General features: G+C 33.4%; 3 protein-coding genes across 15 annotated transcripts in view; 2 read left to right on the top strand and 1 right to left on the bottom strand.

Moving 5' to 3' along the window:
• MEP-1 (zinc finger protein MEP-1) overlaps positions 1–13419 on the top strand; it is a 40370-nt gene extending 26951 nt beyond the window's left edge. For 3 of the 13 annotated variants that reach the window (XM_076406798.1, XM_076406797.1, XM_076406799.1), the window contains exons 3-21: positions 46–214; positions 268–432; positions 488–608; positions 688–877; positions 1049–1303; positions 1414–1605; positions 1659–1913; positions 1972–2163; positions 2216–2323; positions 2387–2743; positions 4785–5047; positions 5107–5289; positions 5433–5525; positions 8502–8666; positions 8729–8851; positions 8909–9013; positions 9071–9277; positions 11402–11528; positions 12601–13419. In XM_076406798.1, the coding sequence (XP_076262913.1) occupies positions 46–214; positions 268–432; positions 488–608; positions 688–877; positions 1049–1303; positions 1414–1605; positions 1659–1913; positions 1972–2163; positions 2216–2323; positions 2387–2743; positions 4785–5047; positions 5107–5289; positions 5433–5525; positions 8502–8666; positions 8729–8851; positions 8909–9013; positions 9071–9277; positions 11402–11528; positions 12601–12683 (3353 nt within the window). In that variant the 3' untranslated portion in view covers positions 12684–13419. Of the gene's footprint in view, positions 1–45; positions 215–267; positions 433–487; positions 609–687; positions 878–1048; positions 1304–1413; positions 1606–1658; positions 1914–1971; positions 2164–2215; positions 2324–2386; positions 2744–4784; positions 5048–5106; positions 5290–5432; positions 5526–8501; positions 8667–8728; positions 8852–8908; positions 9014–9070; positions 9278–11401; positions 12416–12600 lie in introns of those variants that run through there. The other 10 variants (XM_076406802.1, XM_076406801.1, XM_076406804.1 and 7 more) reach the window with 9 other exon arrangements.
• Positions 13420–13859: 440 nt separating this feature from the next.
• Positions 13860–14981, bottom strand: LOC143197957 (distal membrane arm assembly component 2). Its single transcript, XM_076406834.1, has 2 exons — positions 14474–14981; positions 13860–14404 (listed from the first exon to the last, which is right to left on the bottom strand). Exons 1-2 carry the CDS (start codon positions 14862–14864, stop codon positions 13920–13922), a joined length of 876 nt encoding a protein of 291 aa, XP_076262949.1. The 5' UTR covers positions 14865–14981; the 3' UTR covers positions 13860–13919.
• A 26-nt stretch (positions 14982–15007) lies between these two features.
• wuho (tRNA (guanine-N(7)-)-methyltransferase non-catalytic subunit wuho) lies at positions 15008–16282 on the top strand. The gene is made up of 2 exons (XM_076406821.1): positions 15008–15236; positions 15297–16282. The coding sequence occupies exons 1-2, from the start codon at positions 15102–15104 to the stop codon at positions 16266–16268; spliced, it is 1107 nt and encodes a 368-aa protein (XP_076262936.1). The 5' UTR covers positions 15008–15101; the 3' UTR covers positions 16269–16282.
• Positions 16283–17864: the final 1582 nt, after the last annotated feature.

The following is a 17864-nucleotide window of genomic DNA, read 5'->3' as shown; positions in this document are numbered from 1 at the left end:
TTTTAATCTTTGTAAGTTTGTCAAATAATAATTCAAAAATTTTAGGTATATTACTAAATGGAGATGTAACCAAAGATGTAGATATGCAAGATGAAAATGTTAATAAGGTTCATTCAGATGACGTATCAAATATTAAAGATATTAGCATGGATAGTCTAGATACAGAGATGATGGAAACTGAAAATTCAGTTGCAGGCAATACTGATGAAGATAGGTAAGATTTTTAATGTTATCGTTACAGCTAAATTTTTATGCCGATATTTTTAGTCAAGATAGCCAAACAAGTCAGGATGTTAAAAGTCAAGGTAGTCAAGACAGTCAAGAACCAATGGAGGAAGGTGATACTAACACTAATAGTAGTATACCACAAAATGATGAAGAAAATACAGATAATAGTAATTCTAGTAGTCAAAAAAATGATGATGATAGCAGGTAATTTCTAACGAATAAATATGTGAAAAATGTTTAATAATGTCTACTTTTACAGGAGTAGCACGCAAGGTAGTACAAGCTCTAAAGCACCTGATGATCCTCTTGCCAACATTTCTAACAGAGATGTAAGTGAAGATTCAAGGGATGCAAAAGACGATAAAAAAAGTCAAGATCAAGTTAGTACAAGTTTTCATCCATTTTGTTTATATACTTTCTATAACTGTTTCGGCTCTAAACTATTGTTATTATTTGCAGGACTGTAGTAGAGATGGTTCTGAAAGTAAATCAAGTTCGGTTAAAAATGATTTATCAGAAAATGGTATTGATGAAAGAACGGCCAGTGCTACTAGCTCCATACAAGATATTCATGAAATTGATGATGATGATGAAAAACAATTTAAAGAAAAGAGTGATGAAACTATTGAATTAAATAGTGAGGATGAAGGTATGATTAACATTTAATAGAACTTTTGTATGAATGAATCTTAAATACTTACTTTTAAATATTATGAACATTACAATTTGTTAAAGACTAGTGTGAAATAATATTTATTAGCGAGTGGGTTTTTATTTTAAATATGTTAGAAGATTTTTCAAATATAAATGACTATATTAGGTGATGTAATGATAGTTGATCCGCCAAGAACCAACGGAGCAACAGAAGTCATAGACCTTGTTGAAAGTCCAGAAAAGAAACCGGGCGAAAGGAAAGAGGCGATAACTCCAAGGAGGAGTTCTAGAAATTTGAACAAAAGTAAGAGTTATGTTGAAAGTGATAAGGAAGATACACCTCCACCTCATCCTTCTTTAGTAAAAGCTGGTGAGTCAGAGGAATCTGACATCGAGGAAGTAATGCCGCAAGATCCTTTAGGTAAGTTATATCTGTAGGTGTATAACTATGGTGATAGAATACACCTCCGCTCTGTCATGCACATTTGATTTTGATGACACATGGCGCATAATATCAAATATTCTTCGCAGCTGTTACCGATCAAGTAACTGTAGAACGCATTCCAAGCATTAAAAAGATCCAACCTGAGCCACAGTCGACGATCGTAGTGAAAGATACGAAAAGACTGGTGGAAATAGCGAGTAAATCGAATCAAAACACTGGTCCAGGTGGCAAAAAAGAACCTACTCTGGTTATCATTGATACAAATTCTATATTATCAGGTAGTGGAGTTTCGCTTCTATTGTTGTATTTAAATAAAAGCAACTTTCTGTAGGTCATGGTCCCATTCCAGTCAGTAAGAACACCCAGTCTATTTCTACCTCAAATTTTACAAACGTATTACCTGTAGCTGTGCCTGCCCAAGGCATGTACCCACCAAATATGAGGGCTACCATAACACCTATACCCGTAAATTCAACACAGACGTCTAGTAAAAGCTCCTCGTCTACTATAATTACGCCGTCAACCACTCCTTTACTGCCAACGTTGACCGACGACATGTTTGTAGTAGAAGCACCTTCTTTTATTGGTAAGTTTGGTTGTTCGTCATCTCTACCGTTATACTCAGTTGTTTCTGCCTTGTTAAGTTCCTTACGTGTACGAAAAACCCCCTGTTAAGGCTATGAAGGATCTCGTGGCCGATTTAAAGAAACAGATTCAAGACAGTAAAAAAGAAAGGAAAGAAAAGCGATTGGAGAAGAAGAAGAAAGAAGAAAGGAAAAAATCCGAGGCGAAAGAGGACGACAGTGAGGAAAAAGATACCGAGAAAAAGGATAAAGGTAAGCATTATCATTTTATCAAGGTAACAGCTAATGGTCTCATCGATTTCAGAAGGGGCAGATGATAGCGAGTTATCAAGTAGCAGCGAGAGTGAAAGTGAATCGGAGAAGGCTGACTCTGATCCCAAAAAACCATATTCTTATTTCGAAAGCCCTCTGGGTAATATGACGTAACATAGCTATGATGATGATGATGATTAAATATGTTTCTTTTATGTTTCAGGCAAGTTTTTCATTGAGATTGGCCTCAACATGGTCCAGGAATACGTCCAGTCCGATTTGTTGAAGCAGCAGAAGCGTAAGCGCGAACGCGAACAGGGTTCCAATCCGGAGACCAACAAGACGATCGCGTCGCTGATAAAGAACATCGAGATGAGCAAGGAGAACAACGAGCACTTCAAGATGGAGATCAAGAAGTGCGAGTTCTGCAATTTCAAGACGGAGTCTATGCTGGCGATGGCTTATCACTTAGAGACCCCCCACATGAAGAATTTTGTATATAAATGTAACTTCTGTTCGTACGAGATCAGGAGTCCCCATGATATTCTGTTTCACATGGAAGCCGAGCATGCTGTGCGAGGTAAGTGAAAAAGTTTAGCGTTCATTTAGCACCAGTGGGTGCGGGTGTAGCAATATGAGTAGCGGGAAATTTAAAATTTAATTAAAATAAGAGTAAAAATAAAAATGCCATAAAAGTTAAAAAAAACACATCATACATTTTAAGTAAATATTTGGAATACCATACAACAATATATAATTTAACAATTTGTATGTCAAAATTATTAACATTTTTGCAATATATAAAAATAAAACCATAGTAATATTATTTCAAAGGGGGTTTTATAGAATATTCTATTTTTAATGACAATATATTAACATTTAACATATAATGACACAAAGCAATTTATACTTTGAGATATTTAAAGTTTTATAAAGCATGTAAATACATCTTCTATATAAGCTGAATTACAATTAGATGTAATAAAAAATGTTTCATTCTTGCCTTTTACAGTTTTGTCGACTTTTCTCACTAACCAAAACAACCAATATTTAACTATTATCTTTCTAATTATATCTCGTTGAGAATGATCAATGCAGTTAATAGTATTAAAGACAGGTATTTGCTTATATATAATATTACTATGGTGCTTGTTAAGGTGTTGTGCATAATCTGGGGATTAAATAGAACAGCTGGGAGAGCATTGCTTGTTAATTGAAATGATACTGTCAAAACAATTTATCAAAAAACAGTATTCACAATTCTGCCCTGTGAATAATATCATCATTTACCAAGATGCTTGGATGTTCTGAAATAAATGAAAGGAATTAATAGGGAACTATATTTGTTCAGGTTAACAAGATCTTAATTACATTTCATTTAACGTAATACCAAAAATAAAAACATTTCACCATCAAAACTCCAACAGTTTTACTGAAGACTTGACTTTAGCACATAATTTATTATTTGTTTATTTTGTCCCTAATAACATGATTGTCCTGTAACATGAAACTCTGCCTGTCATAACTCTTAAATTGCTCCGTATAAAATTCAGATTTAAATAGATAGAACTAAAAAAACTGTAGTTTTAAGTTTGCTTTGTCAGCCACGTTGAAAATTGCATCCCAATTCGAAAGAGATCCTTTCAACAAAAGCTTTATCGAAAAAAATTAAACTGAAATTGTTTGTGTCATCAAATGAAATTGTTTTTATAGCAAATAACACATGAGCTGAAAAGTCCCGGGTGTAACAAAGAAAACGTTTTTTTTTTTGTTCAATATTGTCTTTATTCATCAACGTAATCTCCATCAAGAGCCACACAATCGTTCCAACGCCGCTATATATCTCGTTTACCTCAAAATAGGCCTGTCATCAGTTGCCGTCCACTCAGATGGTGTTCGTTTTGATTCCGGAGTGAAGTGATGGATCCATGTTTCACCCATATCGACGCAAAAATTCCGGATCGTTGCGCTTAAACATGACCAAACACTGCTCAGAATTATCAAAACGTTCTTGTTTTTGGCCAACAATGAACAAACACGGCACCCACCATGCAGTATAAAACCAACACGTTCTTTTCATAACTTTATGATGTTAAATAACTCACGCAGCTTCACTTTTCGATCTTTCAAAACGATTTTGTGGATTTTTCAAATGTTCTCTGGTGTCACGACCTCATTTAGATGTCCACTGCGTTCTGCATCATCGGTGTCTCTACAACCACGTTTGAAGTCAGCAAAACAATGTTTTATTCTTACAACACTTTTCAAGCCATTGCTTCAATTGAACGGTATTTTTTCCCATCAAGAAGCACTGTAAAATTAATACACGAAATTATTTTTGTTCCATTGTTTTTAAAATAATAAAAATAGTGTCACTGGAACAGTAATTCATAAACTTATGAGTAGAATATCATGAAATTTTAACAGCTATCTTTTGAAGGTTAATACTAACTGAAAAAGCGGCGAATAAAATAAAACTAGCGCCGTCTTTATACTATAAGTACGTCTATGTATTATACTACGTAGCCGCAAATGAACACTGTTTCATGTGCGCCCATTATCCTGTATTCTCTATATTTTGTGGGTAAAGTGTGATGTAACATTGAAGTTATTTTTTTAAGGTCACCTCGAGCGAGCTCCAGCTTTCCATCAATGCCCCTCGTGTCCGTTCGAGGATAATCAAAAAGGGAAGTTGTCGCGTCATCTGGTGGTGTGCGCCCGCAAGTTCAAGCCGGAGAGGAACTTGGAGCCGCCCGCCGACTGGGAACCTCCCGCGAAAATACCCAGGATGCCCAAGATGAGGGCGACCGGTCTAAATGCGACTGTTGCCGCGTATCAGACTCTCGCTAGTAAAGGCAGCCAACAGTATCAGTTCCTGTCCAAGGTATGCGATCTTTCTTTCGGTGGATACCGGAACCATCGATGTATGTTTTCTTATTCTAGATGCAATTACAGGCAAATGCCTCGTCAGCTCTGAACAGGGGTCGAGGAAGGCCCGCCCTCATAGGCCCCAACATGAAGACGCAACCAGTCATCCGGCCACAGGGGATGATCTTCAAGCAACAATCGGGTGGTTCTGTACTGGTGCCCACGAATTATCAGTTGAGCGGGAATCAAGTTTTTCAGGTAAGGGTGTCCCCCCGTTTTATGCTTATTAGAACAGAAGGAGATAGGATCACAGTAATTATCAGTGTCATTATTGAGAAAACAAGTTCTCACCGATTCATCCTCATTCTATATTGTTGGGAAAATAATTTGTGTTGCGTTAGGTGGTGGGCGGTTCGGAATTGGGCGGTCGGCTGGGCCCAGTGCCCGGAATGGCCTTTGTACCATCCTCCGCCCAGGCGTCAGGTGCTATGCAGGTAACAGTCCTGTTAAGTTCCCTTCCCCCATATATAATATATATAACCAAATATTGATCTCTCTATGTCCATATAGACAGTGATACACACATTCAGTTTGGAGATCTTATTTATGGTCACAAATTAGTTAATAAAGTATATTTTTATATAATATGCCCAATGTTAGGTGGAAGAAAATGTAACACGCCTCTTGAAATTAACTTTTATCAAATATAATAATCTCCCTACGAAAGAATAACATTTTAATAAAAGTGCCACATCAGCTATAAAGACCCGTAAACGCTCTATATTATTGTGCAGTGTGGGTTGGATTGTACTGCATAGAGGCCATATTGAAGGTTATGCAACATGCAATACAACCACATTGGGAAAACATTCCCCGCCAGAACTTCATAGTCAACATCTTGAATAAAAGTGAATTGTGATGAAAAAAAGAAAAGAAAAAGGGCTCGCAAAGAGGCACAAAATGGGCCAAACAGTGGTTTATTGATAGGGAGAAGTACACTCACTAAAAATCAATGAACTGAGACTAATTGAACCAAATGATTTCCGCAACTTTTTACGGATAGGCGGAGAATTATTTGATAAACTCCTCGCTTTGGTTACTCCTGAAGTCAGCAAAGGGAATACTATCATGCTTAATACAATTCCTGCAAGTCAACTGTTGTCCTTAACCTTATGATATCTAGCAACCGAGGATACTTTTGAAGATCTGAAGTTTTTAACTGCTGTTTCACCTCAATCAATAGATCACATTGTTACACATATGGTATTCAATTTCCTCTCTTCAATACCCCTTCATTCCGTCAGTGTGAATCAGCGGACCCCTGCAACACTTAAAGGAAATATGCACTTGTTACTTTCCAAATTCATGTTGAATGTTTAAATAAGATTATTTAATATTTTAAAAAGTACTTACCTTAATGTATTCCTTGAGGCACTTGGTCAAACCAGGACATGTATCGCATAACAATGTGACCTATTGACTTAGCAGAAACTTTAACTGCTATTGAAACAGCAGTTAAAAACTTCAGGTCTTCAAACGTGTTCCCGGTTGAGAAAATATCAATCTTGAATATGATTTCCTTTTCAAAATTGAACTCCTTACATTGCTCAAAGAGTGCTCTTCAATTATCTGACGTGGCTGTGGAACAACAATACGCCCTTTTAGCCCCCTAATGATGAGAATTTCCCCCCAAATTTTTGGATAGATTTGATCACATCGTCATATTTACACTTTATCCATAATCCAAGTAATCCAGATTATCAAATCAATCAATTTTTCATCACATTCGATCAATAAATGAATCACTTTGAAGCCAGCCCGTAATAGAACTGCCCGTTCTAAAACGCATTGTTGCTTTTTACAGTTGATTAGTCTAATATCATAGTTTAATATGCGGCAAATTTCTGAAAGTGTTGGGTGAGCACATCGGAAAGATTTCGTTAGTTTTCTGCACACTTTCTGCAAGTTTCCATTGCAACTTTCAACCTCGAAAGGATATAAAGTTATTTAAAAATGTGGGTTACTTTTTCATTCACCTAATAGGTTTTATTACAATGAAACCGATAATTTTATTTAGAACTTTCCATCTTAGTTCTGTTATTATGAAAAATATTATTCGAAAGATGTCCACTATATATAATGTATAGAAGTCAGTATGTAGATGAGTGAGTGATTATTTTTATTTTGCTACAGACTGGTTTAATTTTTAATTTGTTCTTCCTTACTGACTTAAATATGTTATGCTTTGATTAAATGGTACACAGAGAAACTAACTATTAAGTTTTTTGTTCTCCAGACTGATGCGTGGATAATATTTTCCTTGTTAAAGAGAATTGTAATAATAGTATATAGATTCTGTAGGACTTAACACAATATATAAGGACTGTGAATTAATTTTGATGGTTGCATTATGAAAAGTTGTCTACATTATTATTTTTCAAAACTAGCTACTATTTACCATATTTCTGGTCGAACACCTTCCTAGTAATGATTTCCATTCTTCGCTGTTCGGAATATGTGGTAATCAAATGAAACAACTATCGGTCAATATCGCTTTTGTACCGTTCTATTTGGTAACGGTCTTTTTATGTCGGCTCCAAACATAACGGTTGAAATTAGTAACTACCTTTCATGATTGTTTTTCGATTTGAGCTTTCCAGTTGTCATCTTCCAACTTTTTTGGCGTTTAACTCAGGAGCATATTTATTTAAATTAAATTGAAATAACAATATAATGTAAATAAGTGCTTGGTTGCTTCATAATTGGTCATCTTTGGAACTCTTAAAAATTTTATTATTGAAGAACTATTAACCATAGTCAAAATAACAGCAAAAAACTATGGTGGAATATTAATTCATAGGCAGAGTTGTCAATTAGTATGGAGCAGTCATTCAATTTCATAAAAGTAGGTTTGAGTGATAACATAGCATATATATTACAACAAGCTATATAAATGCAAAAAATCCCATTAGTATTAGTTATAGAACAGGATTGTTTTTAATGATTTTTACTATTTTCTTTTAAACATTTCCATCTACATAGTGTTCATAAATGTTATCCCAATAACAGTATGAGCAGAATATTAAGCTGAATAAAGATTCAAACACCAATATTACTTTAATATGTTGGTGGTGCCTTCACAATTAATTCACAGCGCCAGTAATATTATAATTCTCTCGGATGTTAAATACGTCCATAAATCCCACTTTTTGACTTGAATAACAGAATTTGGTGTTGGTTTTCTATTATCGCTTCTTTCAGATAGGCCCAAAGAGTACTTATTACATAACACGTACACGTTACAAATGCAACGTTGCCGTTTTGTTTCTGCTTTTTAATTTCATGTTGCATGATTATAATACTAGCGTCATGCATATTACTATAGAGCTCTTAAACATATCCTTTATAACATGAATTTCGTTTCGTATGTTGCGCTATCGACTCGATTATAAGATGTGTGTTCGTTTCAGACTGGTACTGGACAAAGCGGAAAGAAGCCGGCGAACACTCCGAGTATTTCGATAACTCCATTGCCACGAGGAACAACAGCCACTCCAGCGGTATCTTCAAAGCCTGGCGACACAAACTCGAAGAACTCGTTTGTTATATGTGAGATCTGTGACGGATACATAAAGGTACTTGTTTCGTGAATTGATAATCGTAAGTTTAAACTCGACAAATATTTTATTTTCGTTAGGATTTGGAGCAGCTCCGTAACCATATGCAGTGGATTCATAAAATTAAAATTCATCCTAAGATGATATACAACAGGCCACCTTTGAACTGTCAAAAGTGTCAATTCAGGTTCTTCACTGATCAGGTAATCATTTTCTCATCGACGTTATCGCAAATAAATACATGTACATTTGTTTGATAGGGTTTGGAAAGGCATTTATTGGGCTCACACGGTCTAGTTACATCCAGCATGCAAGACGCAGCGAACAAGAGCAGGGATTCAGGACGGTGTCCGGTGTGCGGCAGGGTATGTGATGAACAATTTTTAAACCGCGTGTTGTTTTTATTTGGAGCTTTTTTGTAGGTATACCAATGGAAGCTCCTGAATCACGTTGCTCGTGATCACAACATGACATTAAAACCCGCCCATTTGTCTTACAAATGTACCGTATGTACCGCTACCTTCGGAATGTACAAGCAATTTGAGAATCATGTTTATTCTGCACACAGTGTTGTTGCTAAACGTGTAATGGACAAAAAATCTACCTCAAGTGGATCGCCTTCAACTAAAGTAAGTCTTTCATTATTATCTGTATATATTTGAAGGAAACAGAACTTTTTCAAAATAGTTGAATTTCTAGATAGAATCTTATCAGTAAAGTATGTACATAATAAGCCTTTAACATCCACTTCGTTAGTAAATGTATTTATCCGAATAAGATAGTCACGGTGATAAATCAAGTTTCACAATTCACTTATCAAATATTTTTTTATAACTGAATAACTGCTTAATAATTATTTCCTTGTAATAATCTTCATTCATTGATCACCACATATTCTGAGTCCCTCGGAATCGATCAATTTTGGGCCATTCATTAATTTGTAAGAAACAAAGCTCCTTTGAATTCACTTAATTTCAATACAGTTTCTGGCTAATCTTTAAACTGGCACACAGTTTGTTATGTCAAGTTTATGATGTCCAACGTTTTTTTTCATTCATTTATATTTCCATGTCGATCATCATCATTATCAACGTATTTAATCAGCTGAAACGTTTTGCAAAATAAATTCAGATATTTGGATCAGTATTCCTGAGATTCCATGATGGAAGGTGTCCTTCTGACACCTTGTGATGAACGATCCATTGATTTTATTATTGTGTCAACACATTTTTGGTACTATTCTCACAACCTTATTATTATATACCTAATGCTGAAATGTCATTTTATATTTTTGTTCAATAACTAATCAGTTCTCTATTGAAGATATAAGTAGTGCAATATTAATTTTTATGAAATGTTTTTCTGTGGACATTCATTGTTAAAAAATCATTTCTTAAGCTGCTCTTTCTTTTTACAAGCGTAACTGAGAATAATAAGAACTTTATTTATCTAGGAAGAACATTTTGAATAATATAGACACTATCGCTGATACTGGTAAGTGGCTAGAACACTTGTCTATCTAACTTGTAAAACCTTACTCTGGGAATAATTAGTTCAACCGGTAACCATAGTTAAAATTTGGTTCATCCTGAGGTAAATATGAGCTTAAAAGTTCAACAATAAGAAATAACCAAATGGCCTGTCAAGTAAAGATCGGTGACGCTCTCGAACCAAATCTCCGCAGGAGTTCCACAACATTCTCTATTGGTTCCGGCCCTGTTCAATTTGTACATGTCTGTAATCAAGCACGGTATTTTAAGCAGACGACACAGCGTTTTTCACTATGATATCATGATACCAATTTTGGCGACTGCATATTAACCCGACTAAACCTCAGCTATTCTGTTCCATCGTCGGAAGGAGTTCCGTGCATATCATCTCCAAATCGATAAGGTTCCTATTCCCTGGCTCCAGAAGGTATCACCTCTGTCCCCAATTCGACAGCAGGTTCCAATGGTCAGCCCAAATTCAACACTTTATTTGCAAAGGCAATGGCTTATACAGCTTACTCTTCCCACTCTGCAAAAAAAGCAAACTTCCTGTCCCACAAAAAGCGACTCTGTCCACAATTCTGGTCGAATGAGTCTGCCTTTATGAAGTACAAATACGGCCAAGTGTTCCAATTCAAAAAGAAGTCCGCGCGTTACTCAATGCACCATGGTTTGTGAGGAAGACGAATACCCACCTCTAATCAGGCATCCCGTACGTAAAAAACTTCTGCGCGAAGTTCTCCCTTGGAACCTGGCAACATAAAAAATCAACTTTTAAAACCCTACCTATTCATTGCTCGCTGTAGATGAATAAAACAATCCCAGCCGTAACCCAGGGTCTTTGTCGCTCGCAAATCCGAAATCACTCAAATTTTAAACATTAATGAATTATTAATGTACCGTTTTGAACGATGACTTGTGACTTTCCTGATAAAACCACTGTAATCCCGCCACTGTAAGACTGCTGGGGTTTCCGGACAAGAAAGCTGAACCTAGTGATGCATTTTGAGCCCTTTGATGCATTTTGCATATACCGAAATTAGTCAGACGGGGTAAAGTCTGGGCTATACGATGGGTGCATCAAAACGCAACTGAATTTTTACCAATCGTGCTTCTATCCTTTTTACCCCTATGCGGTGACCATAGTCATTGACAGTCATTAATGATGCTGTACTGTTTTGAAGAACTTCTGTTATTGTTATTACGTTTACTGTGTATAGTACCCATAAGTACTATGCCTAACATTATTATTTTTAATTCCAGACTACTGATATGAAACCATTGAAAATTAACGATGAAATTACAATTATACCTCAACCTCCTAAATCTACAAATGGGGCGAGCAAGGAAGGAAGCCCAGCTCCGAAGATAAACCCGGGTACTAGCAAAAGTAGGTAAATTATGATAGGACAAATAAATTGAGGAATTATTTGCACAGTTAATTTTTTTTCGAACTCACCCCCGCTTGTCCTGTTTTATGTTTTCTCCCGAATTTCGTTGTGCATACGGGTGTGTATTGGTGAGGTTAAAAAAATCGTAGAGCGTTGTTAAGGATTATTGTTTTATTTATCAATGAAATTGTGAATATATTAATTAAAAATTATTAGCCATTACGAGATCGAGATCTGCTGTATTTAATTTTTGGCCCTGATACACCCTGTCCTATATCGTTTACCTATCTTAGACTAGGTCCCCTAGGTTTTTTTTTTAAATCTTATGTTAATTATTTTATTTACACGCTCTGGTATACCCATCCAAGCGAAGTGAACAGATTACATTTGTATAATAAAGAAATATACATATAATTTAGATTAGGAAATGCGGATTTATTTAAGATATATAGGAATAAGCCCAAATACAAAAGGAACTTATTAATATTAGACTAAGAAAGTTTTAAATGTGTTTCTATTTTTCTATTTAATGTATTGGTTAAAATATTGCTAATTATGTTTTTTTTTCAATTAGAGTTGTCTGTAACTGACGTTCTCTTGCACATTTGAAATTTATTCTCTTGTTTTTTTTTTAATTTATTGTATAGAACTGTACTCAACTGTGTAAGAAAAGATAATATAAAAATCTTTAATATTTGTATGGTCTCTTTGGATTCCTTTCGATAACAGTCATTAAATACAAAATATTTAGGATATATAATTTAAGTGTTTGTTTTTTTTTGTGATTTCCCGAGATATTAGTCTTATATATGTTTATAAAATTATTATTGTAAAAATTACAATGCCCAAGTATCGTTGGGAAATCAATAAAAAGTTATTTTAAAAACAAGAGTCTTTAGAATTCGAAGGTATTTAACTTAACTGGGGGTAAGTACATGTCATGGTTCTTTGCGTCTCGACAAAATCGCTTGTTTCATCTGTTAAATCCTCTCCCGACGAGTGTACCGCAGTGTAGTGTATATATGAGCGACTGTGATGATTATGTTGAGTTAATGAAGGTCTTTTTTGTAGATGCGGCCAATGAAATGCCTTGTACTTCTCGTACAGAACGTTTGGCTCGGCGACATGCGACGGTATCTGCGGATTGTGACTGAATTTAATAGAATATATTTATTTCATGTAGTTTATTTAAGTCGACGAACATATTTAAGCATGTATTAAAAGATTTATATTTCTATGTCATTAATAAGGAGTGTTTCACCTAAAGATATCCGATCGATTAAGTTTTTATTTCGGGAACATGATTCTTGTGCAACTGATACAGGATTATTTGGTTGAAACATCTTATCTAAGTAGGCGCTGGCCCAAGGGTAGATTTTACACATTTTCATTTAATGTAAATGACAGTGGTACAAAATGGAAATTAAATTTGTAAATTGAGATATGTCGGTCCTTACAGTGTAATTCTATGAATAGAAATTAAATATTACGAAAGACATTAAACTATTAATATCACAACAGACTTGCATTATTTAAAATAAGTTTTCGTAATAAAATTATTGTTTATTTAGTGTTTGATGTCCGCAATGTGACGAATGATGAATCAAGTAGGCAAAAAACAAAAAAAAAAACGATGGGTTTAATTGTACATAATAGACGCATATATAGGAAAGAAGAAATATTCTTTATGGATATAGGTAGATATTTTAAAATTGTTGCACTTTGTAAAAATAAATTAGCCAATAGAATATGATGGGGGTTTGTATTTGTTATGTTAAAGGGAGATATACAAGTATTAACTTCAAGTATCCTTGATTTGTTTATTTTTGTAACTACTATAGTTTCCTTTATGTTATAGAGTATTCATGGAAATATAATCTCATTATTTTCTATTTTATATTATTTTAAACTAAAACCCATATGAATAGGTGACCTAATCCATATGGTGACGTTCACCATAATATACTATGCCATACTGTTGATTGAATACATGCTTGTGATGTGTGTAGCCCCACAATCTCCTTTGTCCACCTTGTAATATACGTGAGTTCCTTATTATTGTTTTGCAACATGTTCTTTGAGGTGTTTTTACTAATTTTCATTCCAAATCTATTCATTTAGTGGGAGTATTTTTAAAGTTTTCATTATAAAAACATTAATTATGTCTATTATAATATCATTATTTTGTACTACATAAAGTAATAAATGTATGAGCATTTATATAAAGGTATAGTATATCTGTTATTTATAGTGATTAATGAGATTTCAACCCCATTTAAATATATCGTGTATAAATGTAAATGCATAATTGACAAAAACTAAATACAAAATTTAATTTTTCATAATATATAATTTACCTATAACATAATATTAATACAACACTTCAAAGCCTAACTAATTTCAAAGTTAACAACATCGCTTTTAATAACCAACTGGGGATTTAGATCTTGCAACAGTAAACAGGTAAGTTCATATTTTGTGTCTTTTAGCAAATCATCAAGATAGAGAATTTTTAAGTTATTCATTTTATACAATGCACCGATTCCCCTTTCTGATATATTGTAGCAATTTCTGAGATCCAAATATATTAAGGTGTTTGAAAAAACATTACTAATAACGTCTATGCAGAAATCATCAATATTACTGCAACCATTTAAACTGAGCCATTGAAGATTTTGTAATTCTCTCAATGTAGTCAAACCTTCATAATACAAATTCATATCAGTACAATCAATAGCTTCTAAAATCCATTCCTTTTCATATGTATTTGGCAATTCATAGTTTCCATTTATAGCTTTTATCCATTTATTTTGCCCTTGGAATTTAACTGCTCCACCTCTATGTAATAAAAAATGTGCAGCAGCTAAATCAGGACCTACAACATTATTATAATACACCACTTAGAAATTTGTTAAACTATAACATTTATATTCTACTCAAATACCTAAAATTTTTTGTCTCTGAGGCACATAATGCTGAAGATAGATTTCTTCCGATTCCTGTTGACGAACTAGCCATTTTCCAATACTCTTAAATCTCAGGTCAATCGGTGTATGCATGAGTTTCATCAAGTTTACATTATTATCTTCATCGTAAAAATTTCTTAAGAAAGTCCAATGTTCTCCTTGCTCTTCGTGCCATTTTGATATGTCCCGAGGCTGCCTTCTTGGAACAATCGTTCTTCTAACTACAGGCGCTCTGTGAGGTGTTATTGCAGACGGCTTTTTAGGTGGTGATTGGTTATCTGGTTTGGTACACAACTTACATCCTTGTTGTTGAAAGAAAGAGCAAGTTCGTTGAATTTTATTTGACTTTAGTAAATTTAAAGCATTCATATTAGCAAAATAAAACTGCTTATATCAAAAATAATAATACTTTTCGTTTACAATTTTATATAGGTTAACTCCATATACTCAATGGGTAGCTCCAAAGACATCTTGCAAATTGTGACATTTGTCAATTTCATTTAAAGGTTAGATTTTAAAACGTTTACGTGCGTGAGGTTATGAATTAGTATACAAAGTATATAATATAATTTTTATTCAAATTACACTAACTTAACAAAAGTTACAATGGTCTTAATGTACTCTAATAATAATTCTATTATATATGCATTTCGGGATAAATTAATACTAAGAAATGTAAAGGAGGAACTTACTGAAGTGAAGGTACCGACAATAAAAATATCTAAAGAAACCAAAGGACAGGTTTGCCTTTTGTATTTATATATTTAAATAATCAATTCAAACTTATATTTATTATTTTAGATTAAGGAAAATGAGATTACATGTATAAAAAGTTCAAATGACGGTCTTTATGTGGCTGTTACTACAGAAACTAAGCAACTTTTGATCTACACTGAAAATTTTGAATTGAAAAAGGATATTTTATTGCAAAAAACTGCAAATAAAATTTGTTTTACCCAAGATAATAATGTTCTGGTTGCAGATAGAAATGGGGATGTTCTCAGTTATAGTTTAGAAGAGGATATTGAGAAGCCAACATTATTATTAGGTCATTTAAGTGTTATTCTAGACATGGTAATGTCTCCATGTGGAAAATTTATAATAACATGTGATCGTGATGAAAAAATTCGTGTGTCTTGTTATCCTAATTCTTATAACATTATTAGTTTTTGTCTAGGACATAAAGAATTTGTCTCTAAATTGCATTTATTAAAAAATAACATATTATTGTCAGCTTCTGGGGATGGAACTGTTCGTATGTGGAATTATTTAGAGGGTAAAGAATTAAATAGAATAGACACTAGTAATTTTGTTAACAGCAATGTATTAAATTCATTCATTAGTGAGATGGATGCAGAAAAAGTTGAAGTATCAACTTTACCTATAAATGATTTACAAGTATATGAAAATGGTTCTAAAATTATTTTAGGTATTTCACTGTACAGAGATAATAAAATCCATTTTTACAATGTAAATAATTTAGATTTAACTTTTAATTATTTAACTTATGTAGCTGTAACTGATGATAATTTTTATTATTTTTTAACTGACAAATTATATGTTATATCAACAGATGTGGCCATTTATCACTTTGTTAATAATCAATTTGAAATGAAGAAAAGTGGTATAGCAGAGGAAAATTTATCAAAGCATGGTGACTTATTTCAACATAAAAACAATATTATGTTGTTATATAAAAGACGTTATAATAATGTGCATGAATATTTAGATAGAAAAAGACAAAGACTGGAACAGAAGGAAAATAAACTATAATATATTAATATAAAGGTATATTTTTAGCCCTTATTCTTTTCACTTTTAAGTATTTCTACAATATGCCCATTAGGCAATAAATAAATGTTTCTTTTTATGAAATACTAACGACCCGCCCCGGCTTCGCACGGGTGCAATGCTGATACTAAATTAAATACACTACAGAAAAAATATGAACGTTGTATATAAAAACATAGCGGCCCGCTCCGACTTTGCACGGGCATAAAATATATATGCCTATGTCACTCAATGAAAACATGATTAAAATCGATCCAGTATTTTTGGTTCATTCATTACTGCCCTTGGCCTGCACGCATTAAATTTGGAGTAAAACAATTCCTCTTCCCCTATACTTACTATGAAGATTTCCTGCTATCTTTGGAATATCTAAATTCATACAATTTTTATTACATTACACATTTTTAAACGCAAATTTTAAATTTGTAATATCTCCGAAAATATTTGTTTAATTTACATGCTGTAAGGAACCGTATTGATCTATATTAATTGCACACTGTATTTAAGGTACTTAATTCGATAAGGATTAATGCCGTATTGCTTAAATAAGCTTCGTAAATAAGCCATTTTCTCACGTAAAAAGTAAACAATAAAAATGGTTAATGTGGGTTATCCCTAAAAGATAAACATATACCATCGCGGACTTTTTTGTAGACCTTTTTATGGTGTACAATACTGTAGTACATTAATTTGATCTAACTCGTAGGGTTAGGCAGCGTTTTTGCTAATTGCTAAATAAGCCTAAAAAAATAGGTTAATTTACGACATCACGTTAGAAACCTCTAAAATTAGCAATGTTGCCTTAGTATATTATGCATGTATTATACATATAAACCTTCCTCTTGAATCACTCTATCTATTTAAAAAAACCGCATCAAAATCCGTTGCGTAGTTTTAAAGATTTAAGCGCACATAGGGATATAGGGACAGAAAAGGCGACTTTGTTTTATACTATGTAGTGATAATGTAAATCTCTATTTGTGGTGGTGGTCTATTTGTTAATTTTTCTAATCAAATGCAATAAGTGTTTATTATCTTATTAATCTTCCACAAATACAGAATACACGTTAGTGCCCAAGAAATTCACTTACGTTTAGTGTCTTTTTCATAATACTGTGTTCTTTCGTATCAAATGTTCGATCATTATATAAATGTCACAAAGAATCAGCAATACTCTATGTTCTATACTCTATCCATTATATTCAAGAGTAAATTCAGTTCGCCGCCATTTTAATATTTCATAAAAAAATTGCCAATAGAACAAAAACACATCCTAACAAAAATTAATAGAGTTTCAAAATAGTAAAAAGACCAATCGCTAAAATTTGTGCGTTATCACATTACCCAATAAGTCCCAGGCATACCGTATAGATGGCTCTATCTATTAACCTAGCAATTCTAACCTAGATTAAGCGACTTAGAAGAACACAGTATAAGTTATATTAGTATATTAGAGGAGTTAGATGATTTTAACTGTAATTGAACTACGTAATACGTAATAAATCTGACAAATGTGATAATTCATATTAATTTATTGCGGTAGGAACTAATACTTAACGTTTGAATGGAGATAAATAA

The sequence above is a fragment of the Rhynchophorus ferrugineus genome, unplaced genomic scaffold (genome assembly GCF_030347505.1).
Source record: "Rhynchophorus ferrugineus isolate W39M unplaced genomic scaffold, kcgeb_rfMv2 rfM6, whole genome shotgun sequence".
NCBI lineage: Eukaryota > Metazoa > Arthropoda > Insecta > Coleoptera > Curculionidae > Rhynchophorus > Rhynchophorus ferrugineus.
This window is presented reverse-complemented; position numbering and strand designations above follow the sequence as displayed.

Bases quoted from the DNA above. Each gene is read 5' to 3' on its own strand.
- LOC143197957 (XM_076406834.1), bottom strand. From the start codon at position 14,864: ATGAATGCTTTAAATTTACTAAAGTCAAATAAAATTCAACGAACTTGC. The intron at 14,405-14,473 runs GTATTTGAGTAG...ATAATGTTGTAG, and splicing joins TCAGAGACAAAAAATTTTAG to GTCCTGATTTAGCTGCTGCA.
- wuho (XM_076406821.1), top strand. From the start codon at position 15,102: ATGGTCTTAATGTACTCTAATAATAATTCTATTATATATGCATTTCGG. The intron at 15,237-15,296 runs GTTTGCCTTTTG...TTATTATTTTAG, and splicing joins CTAAAGAAACCAAAGGACAG to ATTAAGGAAAATGAGATTAC.